The 15,575-nt window shown below is 41.1% G+C and overlaps 4 protein-coding genes and 1 pseudogene across 4 annotated transcripts; 3 read left to right on the top strand and 2 right to left on the bottom strand.

The window, feature by feature from the left end:
- Positions 1–316: 316 nt before the first annotated feature.
- Positions 317–1,869, top strand: LOC103868903 (transmembrane protein 45B). The gene is made up of 3 exons (XM_009146959.3): positions 317–712; positions 824–1,174; positions 1,247–1,869. Exons 2-3 carry the CDS (start codon positions 828–830, stop codon positions 1,692–1,694), a joined length of 795 nt encoding a protein of 264 aa, XP_009145207.1. The 5' UTR covers positions 317–712; positions 824–827; the 3' UTR covers positions 1,695–1,869.
- On the bottom strand, positions 1,619–3,841 carry LOC103868986 (annotated as a pseudogene).
- A 501-nt stretch (positions 3,842–4,342) lies between these two features.
- LOC103868902 (F-box/LRR-repeat protein At3g58980-like) lies at positions 4,343–6,367 on the bottom strand. Its single transcript, XM_018659039.2, has 3 exons — positions 5,280–6,367; positions 4,943–5,086; positions 4,343–4,845 (listed from the first exon to the last, which is right to left on the bottom strand). The coding sequence occupies exons 1-3, from the start codon at positions 6,291–6,293 to the stop codon at positions 4,570–4,572; spliced, it is 1,434 nt and encodes a 477-aa protein (XP_018514555.2). The 5' UTR covers positions 6,294–6,367; the 3' UTR covers positions 4,343–4,569.
- A 244-nt stretch (positions 6,368–6,611) lies between these two features.
- On the top strand, positions 6,612–8,250 carry LOC103868901 (UV-B-induced protein At3g17800, chloroplastic). The gene is made up of 3 exons (XM_009146956.3): positions 6,612–6,829; positions 6,961–7,241; positions 7,311–8,250. Exons 1-3 carry the CDS (start codon positions 6,728–6,730, stop codon positions 8,131–8,133), a joined length of 1,206 nt encoding a protein of 401 aa, XP_009145204.1. The 5' UTR covers positions 6,612–6,727; the 3' UTR covers positions 8,134–8,250.
- Positions 8,251–13,052: 4,802 nt separating this feature from the next.
- Positions 13,053–15,359, top strand: LOC103868985. Its single transcript, XM_009147030.3, has one exon. The coding sequence runs from the start codon at positions 13,053–13,055 to the stop codon at positions 15,357–15,359; it is 2,307 nt and encodes a 768-aa protein (XP_009145278.3).
- Positions 15,360–15,575: the final 216 nt, after the last annotated feature.

Raw genomic sequence — 15,575 nt, 5'->3', positions numbered from 1 at the left:
CCATTTTTACACCTCTAGTGATGAATAGTGTTACAAACTTGTGATCATATTCCTTACACGTCATAAACTAAGCTAGTAATCATCACTATTCACTAACAATGTAGGCTTGTTTACAAGATATTTTTATCAATGTAAAAAAGGTCATTATGATGAAGCCATGACAAGAAACTATCTGGAGGTTACAGTACCCATGATTAGTGTCATTTTTATTAAATCCGTTTGATGATATTTTGTGTCGCTAGGAAAAAAAGAGAGTAAACTAATCAATTGATTATCTAATGAAAATAAAATGAGAAGATCAGATTCTCTCCCATGTGAGTTGTGAGTTGTGAGTTGTGACTTGTGAGAGATGATGAATGTTTTTTTTATTAACGTTTCCTCTATGATTGTCTTATTATTGCTCATCTTTTTTCAATTCTCAAAGAAAAAAACGCAAAAGTTCTTATTTTTACGCGACCCTTTTCGAGAAGATTTCATTTGTTTTCCGTTTCGATCCATTTTTTTTCTTACTGGGAAAAAGTTTATATTTTTCCTTCCTTCATCTGATCCAAAGTTTCTATTTTTATTGTTCTGTTTGTAAACGTGTTCTCTCTTCATCTGATCCAAAGTTCTTCTCGGTAGCTTCAAACGTTGACCGACTTTGTTCTATCTCTCTCTCTGATCCAAATCTCCACAAAACGAAGAAGAACCCTTGATCTGCTATTTCTCAGAGGTTCTTATTATATTCCTCGTTTTAAATCTCTGCCCTTGTTAGCTCTCGAGTAAACTATGAATCTCTTAAGCTTTACATGAAACTGATCTTTAGTTACATTCTCTTCTTCAGGAAGATGGGTTCTTTCAAAGGCCATGCTTTGCCAGGTACATTGTTCCTTGTGGTTGGAGTATGGCACATTTGGAGCTCTGTGGTTCGATTCATATCCAACCCCAACTCATTTCGTGTTCGAGTTTGGCACCCTCTCCCTGCTTTCAACGACAGGTTCAAGTGCTTGGAGCTCTACGTTGTCACCATTGGCTCGTTCATTGACTTGTGCATCGAGTTCTTCTACTCTACTCATCTCAACTTCTTTGTCAATGGTGTACTGAATCCTTCACACATGAACGACTTCGAGCACTCAGGGATGCTTCTCATGTTCTTCATCCTCGGCCTCATCGCTTTGCTCTCCGAGAAAACGAGGTACCATGTTCGTGTAATGATTACCATTCATGTTTATAGATCTATCATGATGTTTTTCTTATTTCTCTTTAGGTTGCTTCCTCTGCCACAAGAAGCTCTATGCCTAATTGCTGCAACAGCTTTTACAGCAGAAGGTCTTCTCTTCTTCTTCCACTCCACAAGCCACAAAGGTCTTGAAGGTTATTACCACCTCCTCCTCGTTTTTCTCATCGGTCTCTGCGTCATCTCCTCAATCGCGGGAGCTATCTGCCCGACCAGCTTCCCAGTGGATCTGTGCAATGGCATTGCAATGACTCTTCAAGGACTTTGGTTTTATCAGACGGCTTTCACTCTCTATGGCCCTATGATGCCTCAAGGCTGCGGTTTAAAAGAGAACTCTGTGGTCTGCAGATCAGTTGATTCCGTTGTCTCTGGAGAGTTTCTGGCAAACTTTCAGCTCTTCTCTTTGGTTCTTGCTGTTCTTGTCTGCCTTGTGGGTTCATATGTTTTTGCAGCTTCAAGATTTGGAGTCAGTAGCTAGATGAGAGATCTTTAGGGAGTAGAATCTATAGATATTTTTGTTGTTCTTCTTCTCTTTTTCTTACTGAGTTTTTGTAGCTTGAAGATTTAAAGTAGAAGAAGATACATGGCCGGCATTAACATATCTGACTATGATGCTACATGTCTTAATCTAATAAATGGTTTGTTTATATTCTGCTCTCAAGAGGAACCTAGTGCCTCTTTCACTTGTCACTACATTAGATACTCGAGCAACTCATTTATAGCAGCAGAGTACATTGGGATCCAAACAAAACTGAAGATTACATGACAGAAGAGGCAGTTCCAATCTTAAAGTCAATGCTCTGGTTGCAAACTCTCCTCTACAAGTACTTGATCATACCCCGACCTTCCACGCTCACCTTGGTGGCTTGCAACCGCTTCTTCTTCGTTCCTTTCAGCTGCTGCAGTTTCTGGAAAATGGAGCTTAAAACTTGAACAAAACTTGAGTCTAAAATCAAAGAGAAAGTCACCTAAGAAGTAAGAACTTGCTCGATCCAAGCTGCTTTCAATTCTTTGAACTTCTCTCTACTTCTTTTCACACTTGATTAGCGATTGTGTGTTGTGTCTGACTATGCGAAAACGCAAACACGAATGGTCAATTTTCTAACCCATTCTAGAAATGTTAAATGGGTTGATCATGTTATTGTGGTGTCTTTTTGATGTTACTGTCGCTTTTGTAACTGATGAAATAATCTAGAAAAAAAAAACATAAATAAATCATATCACCTAGAAGAGGAGAGGCCAAAACATAGCATTTATAATAGAGAGAAACATCACATGCATTCTGCTTTATCAAACTTAACCCCTAAAATAAATCCTTAAACATAATGAAAACTAACTGATATAACCATGTCGCCTCATCAAACTGATATTGCCACAATCAACTTCTTGTGAAGATGAAGTTTCCTTGGGACAGTAAGCACAACATCGCACCACTCAACCTTCCCATAAATCTCATGTTCGTTGAGTCCTTTGTCAAGAGTAATCTCAGCACACCAAATCATCATCTTAAAACATGTTCTTGTATCCCATGAAACCGCAATCCTCCCACCATAATTCACCAAAGTAACACCACTTGGTAATTTAGGCAGTTCTTCCAAACCTTTCAAAATCTTCCAACAGTTTTCCTCGTCGTCATACCATTCAATCACTTTATTCCTTCTATAACAGTACATTACGTTATCTATCACACAGATCGCCGTTCCTATATAATTTATCTCCCATCCTACCGCATCCCATCGATTTTCCTTAGGCTTGTACACCATGTTCTTGTCTCCAAAAAAATAAAAGGTTTCCTTTGATGGCTCCACTTTTAAGTATATATTCACCGCGTATCTCTGCACCAGGTGTTGGCACATGCTCCCATGTTTGGGTTTTAGGATCGAAAACCTCCATCAAATTCGATGTATCATATTTTTTGAAGCTTTCCAATACGTATATTTTCCCATCAAGAACACTCACGCGAGGGAATCTCCTAGCTATCAGCATGCTTGGAGCTTCCTGCCAGATATGAGACCTACAATCCATGCAGAATACCCTAGACGTGGGTTTATAACCAATGTATCCACCAATCATGTAGATATTAGAACCAACTGTGCTAAGATTCCACAGGAAATTACCACAAGGAGAAAAATTGGAAGTTGTGACTGAGATCAAAAGATTGTCACCTAACTTCCTCTCTTCCTTCCTAAATGGTCTAAAGCATGGACTGAACCATTGTGGTTTAGGAGTAGGGAGTCTAGGGACTCGTGTTGGTCTACGGCAGAGAGTAAACCAACGTGATTCTTCAGTACCGTACTGTAAGCACACATAGATACAACTCTCGGTGCGGTTTAAAAGCTTTCGGGTTTCGTAAAGGGCACGTGAGGCTAGGAGACAGCGGAATCTCTTGGAGACTAAGGAGAGAATTGGGTAATACAATACCGAGACGCGGACAAAGAAGTTCAACAGTAAGTCATCAGGAAGATATGTCTGATTAAGTGGTAACCATTCTTTGAAGCTTCTGGCGGTTGCAAGAAGTGGTGAAGACTCATTGGAGTCTGTGGCAGTAGAAAGTTTAGTTAAAGACGTCGACATGTTAGCAGAAGACGTTGGAGAAGATCAGGTTTAGGTTAAATACTTAAATCTTATACGATCGAGCCAGATATATACAAATATGTAAAAGAATATTATTTACAGAAAAAATAAATTGAAACTGTTAGTGATGAATTTATCTGAGCGGACTTTACATATAAAAGTAAAAATAAAATAAAAACCGAAGTGTGTGTTACAAAAAAAAAAAAAGCAACCCAAAGTGCAGTTCGAACTGTTTTCAAAAATTGTGTATAGAATTGCAGAGAAGCATATACGGGAATAAAGAAAACTTTTCTGAAGCAAGCAAGAAGATGTAACAGAAATATATGATTGGATTGACGCATTCGTTTTAGCTTCTGTTCCACCAAGAACCAGACTTTTGAAATGTGGACAGTATAGCCTTTGACCAAACTATGAGCAAGTTTTCTGCCTTGAAGATATACTTTCTTGAGTGAACTAAAACACTTTGGTTTTTTCTCTCTTCCAAAAAGCATCCACCTCTTGATTAAAATTCTGTCACTTCCAGTGAAGATTATACGATCAGTTGAAACAGAGTAAGGATCAACGAACAATTAAAACAAAGCATATAACAAAAACCAGAATAAAAACAGGCCCTAGAAAGAAGAGTACAAACTAAGACAACGAGGAATCTGACAAAAGACAAACACAGTAACTAGGAAATAAGTAAGAAAAAGCGTGATTACAATCCGATCATGTGACAACAAACATGTGAGAAACTAGGACGAACGACCAAAGTTTTGTTCATGCATGCGTTAGTAAAACTAACAGGAAAATGTGACCTTGATCTTGCACTTTGAAGAAGCTCTGGGAATCATCAAGTGTTGCTTGTCTACGTCAGGTCTATCACAAGAATGAAGTTTCACCAACTTCAGACACGACAGTTTCTCTATAAAATGCTTCAATTGATCCACCTCCCCAATTGTTCCGCGGTAATCGGTTATCTGTAGGACCTTTATAGGACACGACAACAAGAAAGAATATCCCAACAAGCAGTTGCAAACAGATTCAGGTTGTTCTTCATTGTAGTGCAGTGGACCCTGAAGCAAGAGGAACAATATATATATAGAGAAAAAATTAAGGAGTATCTTTAAGGTAAGCTATTTGACCAATAAGCATTTAGGGTTTTGATCATACATCAATGACAAGAGTCTCTAGATTTGGAGACTTCTTTAGCAAATATGGTAGAAATGCCATACAATCCTCCTCATCATCACATCTAATGGTTAAATGATATAGGTTTTCAAACACCGGGATTGCTTCACGGAAGTAATATAATGCCTGAAACAAAAAAAATATATATATATATATCTAATCTTCAACGTACTGCATTATTTAGATACAAAGCCTCTAGTGGAACATCATATGAAAGCAAAACAATAATGTCTCAATGATTACTAATTTTTTTTTTTTCTAGAAACTCAAATTGTAATAAGATGTCACAGAGTTATAAAAGAAACAACAGCACACTTACCACGAAAGTGTTCTGAAATAATATCTCCATGATTTCAACATTTCCCAACCCCTTTATCAGATTTGTTGGAGTGCTAGAAGAATTATTGTGATCATGACTTACAGATCCATCGTAGGGTATGTAGTACTGGTACTGACCGTCAGTGAACATAAGATGGAGCTTAGCTTCAACAAGGGAGTCAAGATTAAAAATTGAATACTCATCCGGCATAGCATCAGAGCACTCAAAATAGGTAAGACTTGGAGTATCCAAAGTAACTCTCGTAAACTGAGAAGGATGGAAATCTTGAATAATTAGTCTTTGAAGGGTTGGAATGCACAGCTTGCCAGACCATTTCGGACGTTGCCACCTCATACCAAATATTGTCAGTTCCTTAAGTACAGGGCAAGCAGAAAGAAGTTTTTTAAACGCACAACCACGAAGATCGTTGAACTGAATGACACTAAGAGTAAGCGTATCAAGTGCGGGTAGAAAAGCATTCTCAGGGAGAACATCAATAACAAAACCCTTCCCATAGGAATAACCCGCCGCATAACGACCCTCCAGTTCCACTTTAACAACTGTCTTGCAAGTGAAAAACTCAAAGGGCAGATAATAATGTCTTCCAATACCTATGTCCAGTTTAAGATCCAAGATGCCCCGCTTCAGCACATCACATAGACAACGGTTGATAAGATCATATTGAGCTGGATCAACACGATCTCTGCATCTTAGGTAGAACTTATTCACGCGAGTACTGGACGGCAGAGAAATTACTCCATCCACGAAATAAGAGAAACTCCCTTGAATCTCGTCTGTGTCATCAAACAGAAGCTTTGGAATGATGGTAAAGAGATTTTGCCACTTTTTTGAGAGAATAGATGTGAAAACAGCCTCCTTTGCAGAAAGAAAGGAGACAATGCGGCGGATAACCTCTTTTGGTAGATTACTAATCCTATCCATCCTATTGCTAATGATTCCTTTCAGTTTCAGTAACTTAACACTAACCTTGCTACAGATGAAAAGCCTCCACATGTTGAGTGCACGAGGACAAATGCAAATGCATCTGAGATATTATTTAACCAAAGGATATTATTTAACCAAAGGTGAAAAAGACAAAAGGTAAAGGAACCGAATTGTCTTGCATTGCGCCGTTCGTGTGCTTCTTCCACGTGGCATGCTGCAGTCAAACAAGAAAAACCAACAACGATGATGAATTGATGATCATCAACTCAGATACCAAAGTTGAAAACGTTTTGGGCCTGAATTCAAATTTGCCAAAGAGCTGATCGTGGCCCAACAATTATAATGACGTGGCGTGTTCTTAGTGGTTCGTTGTCTACTACTTTGTCTGTTAATTTATTTATTTTTGGAGCTAATAAGAGGAGTCTCTGTAGAACCTGAGCCACAATTTGGTAGTAGTCATCTCTGAGATACTTTGCGAAAAATCAAATCCAAGAAAGAAAAAAATGCAAGCAATCGGCAGCTATGGCTGCCTCTGCTTCAAGCACTACCACTCCCTCTCCAAGTTCCTTTCTCCTCCCTCTACTTCTCCATCGCTTCTTCCTCAGGTGAAACTCGTCGTTTCGTCTACTTCGTTCTGCTATTTCGTTAGGTTAGGTTAGTTTAATCTGCTCGGACACTTGGTAGCTTATGGATTCTCAGTTTATTTTCTTGCTATTGCTTTCGTTGTTATTTACAGAGATGCCATTCGTTCTGTATCCCCAAGCTTGGAAGTAGCAGCAACAACGCTGAGAACGGGCGAGGAAGAGGCGTGACAGTGAGAGCCTCAGGAGAAGACGACAACTTTGCCCCGATTGCTCCTGTTGAGCTGGAATCTCCTGTGGGACAGCTTCTGGACCAGATTCTTAGGACACATCCTCATCTCTTACCCGTCACTGTCGATCAGCAGCTCGACAAGTTATCCACCGAAAACGATAATCTCAAAGCCGAACCGTCTTCTTCGCAAGACATTCTCTCTAAGTAAGTCTTTTATCCTCTCTTGCTTAAACCTAGGCTATGTTATATTAGCAGTTTCTTTCTCTTTCGCAGGAGGATATCTGAAGTTAAGGATAAGGAGAAACGTAAAACATTGGCAGAGATCATTTACTGCTTAGTGGTGCATAGATTTGTGGAGAAAGAAATCACCATGATCCCTCAGATTAAACCAACCTCAGACCCAGCAGGACGGATAGACTTATGGCCAAACCAAGAAGAGAAGCTTGAAGTCATTCACTCTGCGGAAGCCTTTGAGATGATACAGAGTCACCTGTCTTCGGTTCTTGGAGACAGAACAGCAGTAGGTCCGTTAAGCTCCATAGTTCAGATAAGCAAGATCAAACTCGGGAAACTCTATGCTGCTTCTGTCATGTATGGCTACTTCCTAAGAAGAATCGACCAGAGATACCAGCTTGAGAGAACCATGAACACACTTCCCAAACGGCCTGACAAAACCAGGGAACGCTACGAAGAGCCTTCCCCTCCTTACCCGTTATGGGACCCGGATTCTTTGATCCGGATCCAACCAGAGGAATATGATCCTGATGAGTACGCAATACAGAGGAATGAAGGAGAGTCGTCGTCTTACGGGTTGAGATCGTACGTTACGTACTTAGACTCGGATACGCTTCAGAGATACGCCACGATACGGTCTAAAGAAGCCATGTCGCTGATAGAGAAGCAGACCCAGGCGCTCTTTGGGCGACCGGACATAAGGATACTGGAGGACGGTAAGCTGGATACGTCTAACGATGAGGTTCTGTCTCTGAGTTTCTCGGGTCTTGCGATGTTGGTTTTGGAAGCTGTGACCTTTGGATCTTTCTTATGGGACGCAGAGAGCTACGTTGAATCTAAGTACCATTTCCTCAAGGCTTGAGCCTGCCTAGTCCTCAATTTGTATGTTCTTTTCCAAGTTATCATGTAAAGAAAGAAGAAATTTGTACTTTTGAATGTAAATTGTTTATCTCTCATGTGAAGAATTGATAACAAACTCGAAATTCCAAAACGTATACAAACTACACTTCAAAAGTATAGATTCTAAGTCGATATCTACTAGATTATTTTCTTACTATTTTCAAACCAACATTATACTATTAATTGAAGACATGCTTAACTGAAAAATTATAATTTGATTGGTTCTAAAATGTGACATGATATAATTGACATGTACTGATGACTCAAATATGACTCAAGTCCACATAGGATAAGAATTTATTAACTTGCTGACATCGTTAATTCCAGATTAGCTTAAATAAATGATTTTTAGTTACCATATTTCAATCTCGTTTCAGTTTGCGTTAAATTGTGTGGTTATCCTAATCAAAACTCGTTAGATAATTTCTCATCTGAATTCATTTGATTTCCCCATCATATTATAAACTTTGATTTATGATTGATACTTTTGTGATTAATTTACTTATAAGGTTTATGCAACATATATGGTTTCAATATACAATGTTGGTTTGATTGAATTAATTTTAGGTTTTACGGTTTAGGTTTCAAGACAAAAGTGATACACGATATTTTATTTTATATATCTATCATAATATTTTATTAATTGATAACCACATAAACTTTGATATTTAGTATTGATATTGTTCACAAAAATTATACTTCCTATATATCAAATCACCAAAATTCTCTCACGAATAGTATGATTTCACCATTGTAAACAAAAATTCCAATATATATATATATATATATATATATATATATATCACAAATCGTTTAACTATTAATTTAAATACATCATAGACGGTAGGTAAGATACTATATTTGGAAAAAAAAACCAGTGAGAAGTGAAAGAGAGAAGCTCCCAGGCACGTGCTTCGATAACGGTCCATAAAAAGTTGACTTTCTGCGGTTATTCCCTTTACCCACTGGTTCTTTGTGGTTCCTGTCACTGCTACACTGCAAAATCCCCTGTTATTTCAAATTTCTTTCCTCTTTTAGAAGTAACTGTTGGATAATTACATTCCTTGGGTTAAAATCCACCGGGTTCTCCCCCGACCAAGGTCGGAGGGCCGCCGTTCCTTCACCGCTACAGTCCCGGTAAGCCCCTCCTCTCTATGGATTGTCGCATTTCTTAACCTCTAACCCAATCTCTTGCTAGACTCCTCCTTTGCTAGCAGTGAACCTTCTTGTGAACTCTTCCTTAAAAGCTCTAGCTGAGCTGAAACCCTGTTACTTTCTAGAGCAAATCTCTAAGAACTCTCTCACGGAAACGTGTTGAACTTTTGGCAAGACTGTCCTCCAACTAAGCTCAGCTCAAGACATGTCTCGTCGACTTTCATATGCTGAAAAGGGCAAAGGCCTCCAACGCCCTATCTCACCTCTACGCCGCGGTAGAGTTGTTCTCCCCGACTTTTACACTTCAGAGCTGATGCGGAAACATGAGCTCACCCTCATCGGTAGAACCACAAACCCCAGGGCACAGCGAATGTGGTCTCTCATTCCCTTTTTCGCTGATCACTGGAAATGCAAATCCAGGCCCTTTGGAGCTGACCTGGGACAAGGAAAATTCCAGTTTCAATTTGAAAATCATGAAGATCTCCAAGCAGTGCTTGATAACGGACCATATCACTTTGCAAAATGGATGGTTATTATCCAAAAATGGGAACCAAGCATCTCACCTGAGTTCCCTTCCCAAATTCCGTTTTGGATCCAAGTTCAAGATGTACCTGTTCACCTGTGGAATGAAGCCATCCTTAGGGGTATTGGAGAAGACATTGGTACATTTGATGTATGGGAGATTACGGCCTCAAAAGCACGATTCAGAGCGTTCATTAATGGCTTGCGTCCCCTTATCTTTAAAACTACCTTGGAGTTTGCTAATGGTGATGAAGTCTCAGCAACCTTACTATACGAGAAGCTCGAAAAGCACTGTAAGATTTGCTATATGTTGGATCATGAAAAAGAAGATTGCCGCCTTAATAAGACCCATCAAAGCAACAAACTCAAATCTCATGTCCAAGGAAACCTACAAAGAAAGGAAGAAACCTTACCTCCCCGAAGAAGCTACTCAGCCAAACAGGGTGATAAAGACCTGGACTCCCGCCAACCTACTGGCTTTATGAGAGATGCTAGGAGGACTGGGTTCAATCACCAGCCACCTCCATCTTCTGAATACAGATCTGATAATAGGACTTATGATGGTGGGAGAAGAACTCATCGAACTTTTCCCCGAGCCAGTCAAGATTCATCTCGTACTCAAACAAACAATACAAGAAAAAGATCTGAATATGAACATGGTGGTTCTAGATGGGTTGATACGGGTCGAAGACTCCCCCAATCGGAATATTCACAACACAGAGACAGAACAGGAGGGTCTAACATTCATGCTGAGGAAATGAATGGTGAAAGAATGGCTACCTCACTATTGAAAACACTGCCAAACTCAGCCCCTGTACCCCCAGTAGATGATGGCTACTCGAATGCTATCATGGAGGCCCGAGAAGAGATAAGAGAAGTGATGCTCCAATACACCAGCTGTGCAGATCCCACTGAGAGTGCTGCAAGGAAAGAACGAATGCGGTTAGCAGAAGAAAAAGGAGAAGCTGAGGAAATTGCTAGAAATATGGTTGCAGCAAACTCCGCCTTTAATGCATCTATCTTAAATGCTAACCCCTTACCTACCAACGCTGAGACTAGGAGTGAAATCCTCCCCAACTTTAATGAGGAGAATTCATCTAGACTACCAGCTCTAGCAAGGTTAGGCCCACCAGCAGATGCGGCCAACATCTCTATGAACCCTGAGCAGGAATGTGTTCCAGTGAAAAAGAGACTTGGACGACCCCCACTTACAAAAAATAAACCAAAGGCCTTGGGAGTCAAGACAGGAGCTGGATCAGGAACAACTAAGAGAAGGGTTGCTCCAATACGGGTCTCTCCCAAAAGACGGTCTGCTCCATCCTCTTCTACTAGAGGAGGAGGCTCAAAACGAAAGACAACTCCTCAACAGTCTAACTCCTTACAGGTGAACAGTTCTGCGACAACCTCTCAACCCCAAACTCAGATCATACCTGCGGTGGTGAGAAGGAGGGTGGATTTTCAGAATCCACCCGATCTAGTTCCTTAAAAATTATCAGCTGGAACTGTCGAGGCTTGGGGGAATACCACGACAGTCCAGAAACTAAAGGAGATGCACAAGAGGTTCTCTCCTGATATCTTATTCCTCTCGGAGACAAAGAATGCCAACGACTTTGTACTCCGGAAATGTGATTCGTTGGGTTACAAGAATTCTCTCTTCATTAGCCCTCAAGGCCATGGTAGTGGTGGCTTAGCTCTTTTCTGGAACCAGGGCATTAATCTTACCATCGCTGAATCTTGTAAAAACTTTATTAATGCTGACATTTGCTATGAGAATAAAAGCTTTCGAGCTTCTTTCGTGTATGGTGACCCTGAACCTACCCAATGACGCATGGTATGGAAAAAACTCACTGAAACAGCACTTGACAGAGATGAAGCATGGTTCCTAATTGGTGACTTCAATGATATCACCAACAGTCAAGAGAAAACTGGTGGCCGAGATCGCTCTGAAGGGTCTTTTGGAGATTTTCGAGCTTTCCTATCAGAATGTGACCTCTATGATCTCCCACACACTGGTGACTTTCTTTCATGGAGAGGAGTAAGAGGAGATGACGTTGTAAGATGTCGCTTGGACAGGGCTATTGCAAATAGTCAGTGGTTTGATCTCTTTCACTCAGGGAGCGTTGAGTACTTAAAATACGAGGGATCCGACCACAGACCCATTCTAGCCTGCTTTGATCTAACAAAGAAGAAAGGCAAAGGCCTCTTCAGATTTGATAGACGACTAAAAGAGAACCCTGAGATCAAAGCACTAGTCGAAGATACATGGAAGCAAGCTGGCAACAGAGACGTCCAATATAAAATCGGCCAGACGCGAAGAGCTATAGTAATATGGAATAAGGAACAACAAAGAAACAGCAAGATGCTTATCAACAAATGGAAAGACGAGCTTGAGAGAGCCATGACGAGCCCAAGCAATGATTCAGACCTCCTTAACCATATTAACTCCGAGTTAAAAGCAGCATACCTGGAAGAGGAGGCTTTCTGGAAACAGAGGAGCAGGAACTTATGGCTTAGCCTTGGGGACCGAAATTCTGGCTACTTCCATGCTGTTACCAAAGGCAGAAACGCAGTTAACAACTTCTCAGTAATTGAAAATGCGGATGGGGAACCGGTATTCACTGAGAAGGAGATTACAGGGACAATTGTTGATTACTTCAAAGGCCTATTCACAACTGTTCCTGGCGAGAGAAAACAGATTGTCGCCCAAGCAATATCACCAAAAATTTCCACTTTGGAGAATGAAGCTCTTATACAAACCCCATCAGCAGCAGAAGTGCACTCGGCGTGACTTGCAATTCATCCGGACAAAGCACCAGGTCCGGATGGGTTTTCTGCAAGTTTCTTCCAAGCTAACTGGTCAACTATCGGAGCAGATATTGTATCTGAGCAGATATTGTATCTGAGATCCAGGTCTTCTTCACCTCCGGTGTAATGCCGAGAACTTTAAACCACACTCATGTCAGATTGATTCCGAAAAACACTGAGGCAAAAACAGTTGCAGATTATAGACCAATTGCACTTTGCAATGTCTACTACAAGATAATCTCCAAACTGCTTGCCAATAGGCTCAAACAAGTCCTTCCAGACCTGGTTTCGGAAAATCAATCTGCCTTTGTCCAAGAGAGAGCTATCACTGACAACATCCTCATCTCCCATGAGGTCCTGCACTTTCTCAAAACTTCCCACGCAACCAAACATTGCTCAATGGCCGTCAAAACGGATATGAGTAAGGCATATGACCGTCTCGAATGGGATTTTATTGAAGATGTCCTCTTACAACTCGCCTTCAACCCTACTTGGACCAATCTGATAATGCAATGCATAAGAACCGTTTCCTATTCGTTTCTCATCAACGGGTTGGCTCAGGGACTAGTCAAACCGCAAAGAGGCATTAGACAGGGAGATCCCCTCTCACCTTATATCTTCATCTTGTGCAGTGAAGTTTTGTCAGGGCTCTGTCGAAAGGCGCAAGAAGAGAAACGACTGCAAGGCATTCGGGTAGCTACACACTGCCCCAGCATAAATCACCTCTTCTTCGCAGACGATACTCTCTTCTTCTGTAGAACCAACCCAAAAAACGTCTCAGCCCTCCTAAAGATCCTCTCACTATATGAAACAGCCTCAGGACAACGAATCAATCCACTAAAGTCAGGTATAACTTTCTCCCACCAAGCTCCCCTAATGCTCAAAGAAAAGATTAAAACAGAGCTGGGAATTGAGAAAGAGGGAGGGGCAGGGAAGTATCTTGGTGTGCCTGAACATTTTGGCCGGAAAAAACGAGATCTGTTTACTTCCATTGTGGACAGTATCCGTCAAAGGGCGGTTAGATACTCTACAAGATATCTATCTCCTGCGGGCAAGATGACTCTCCTAAAGTATGTACTAGAAGCTATACCAAACCACACTATGCAATGCTTCAAACTGCCGCAATCCCTTTGTAAAAGAATCCAATCTGCTCTTACACGTTTCTGGTGGGATCCGAAGGCAGGAGATCGCGGTATGGCTCTAGTAGCATGGGACACAATGGTGAAATTTAAAAGCGACGGAGGCTTGGGATTTCGGGACATACAAAGTTTCAATGATGCCCTGCTGGCCAAAATTAGCTGGCGCATTCTGACCTCGCCCTCATGTCTTCTGGCTCGGGTACTTGCTGGGAAATACTTCCATGACCAAGACTTCCTCACCGTACAACCCCCAGCAGCATGCTCCCATGGTTGGAGGGGGATACTAATAGGTCGAGATTTGCTTAAAGAACATCTGGGTTGGGCAATTGGTGATGGCCAGAGTGCACTAGCGTGGCAAGACTCCTGGTTATCTGATCTCTCCGGCGCCCCTATGGGACCAATACCTGAACTCGAGTCAAGTCTGAAAGTTGCTGATCTACTCCAAGCACAACCACGGAATTGGGATGAAGGAAAAATTAATCACCACTTTCCGCTTATCTCTGAATCTATCAGGTCTATCAAACCGAGTAAATGGGGAGGTGCTGATAAACGAATCTGGCGCAAGAAAGCTTCAGGAATCTACACTGCAAAAACTGGATACTATGCTGCGCTAGAGAAAAACAAACCAGACATTCCAGTAGCCCAAGAATACTCCCATGATTGGATTAAAGATTTGTGGAGTGTAAAGATGGCACCTAAACTGAAGCTACTCCTATGGAAAATCCTACATGATGCCCTCCCTGTTGGAGAACTCCTGGTTGCAAGACAAATCCTTCCTACTGCTAAATGTATCAGGTGTGAGGGCTCTGATTCAATTCTACACCTATTCTACCATTGCCCCTATGCACAGAAGGTATGGAAATTGGCACCTTATGCGGGAGACCTCGATGCTTTACAAGTATCCTCCTTTGAGATGGGCTGGAGAAGGGCTCTGAATGCTGCTGTCCTCCCTCCTATTGGGCTTAGTGATTGCCATCTTGCTCCATGGATCATTGCTTCTATCTGGTCTGCAAGGAATCTTCTCGTATTTCAAAAACGAGAATTCACAGCTCAGGAAACGATTACAAAAGCCATCTGTGATGCAAAAGAATGGAAGGAAGCCCAACCTATTAGTACACCCAGATGTAGCAAGCCACAGACCCCCCAAACCCCAATAACTGAAGTCATTTGCCGGTCTGATGCGGCTTGGAAGAAGGAGCTTAAAGCTGCGGGTCTCGCGTGGACCTTCAGCGATGTTCGGAATGAGAGATTTTTCTCTCACAGTGTTACTTGTGCGCTTGTGATCTCGTCTCTCGTGGCGGAGGGACTAGCAATGCGTTCGGCGATGGAGCAAGCTATCGACCTACAGCTGAGGAAGGTGACTTTTGAGTCCGACTCTCTGCAACTGGTATCTGCGATCAAGGGATCCACATATTTCTCTGAAATCCATGGAATCCTATCTGATATTCATCTACTCTCGTCGTATTTTGATGTAATTTCCTTTCGATTCTGCCATCGTGAAAACCTTATGATTGAGGATGGTTTAGCTAAGCAAGCCCTAAGAGGGTTTGTACCAAACCCGGTTTAATATTTGAATGAAATTTTAAGTGAAAAAAAAAAGATACTATATTTGAACTAAATCGTTTAAACATGGTACTACTAACGTACTGGGAAATGTTCTTATGACTCGTAGGTTAACTAGTCAAAAACTTATATATATATATATATATATATATATATATATATATATATCTTCCTCTCATGTATAACCCAATCGTTTAACACAAAAATGTCATTTTCCCAA

The sequence above is a fragment of the Brassica rapa genome, chromosome A05 (genome assembly GCF_000309985.2).
Source record: "Brassica rapa cultivar Chiifu-401-42 chromosome A05, CAAS_Brap_v3.01, whole genome shotgun sequence".
Classification (NCBI taxonomy): domain Eukaryota; kingdom Viridiplantae; phylum Streptophyta; class Magnoliopsida; order Brassicales; family Brassicaceae; genus Brassica; species Brassica rapa.
The sequence above is the reverse complement of the archived record's forward strand: the minus strand, read 5'-3'. Positions and strand labels throughout refer to the sequence as shown.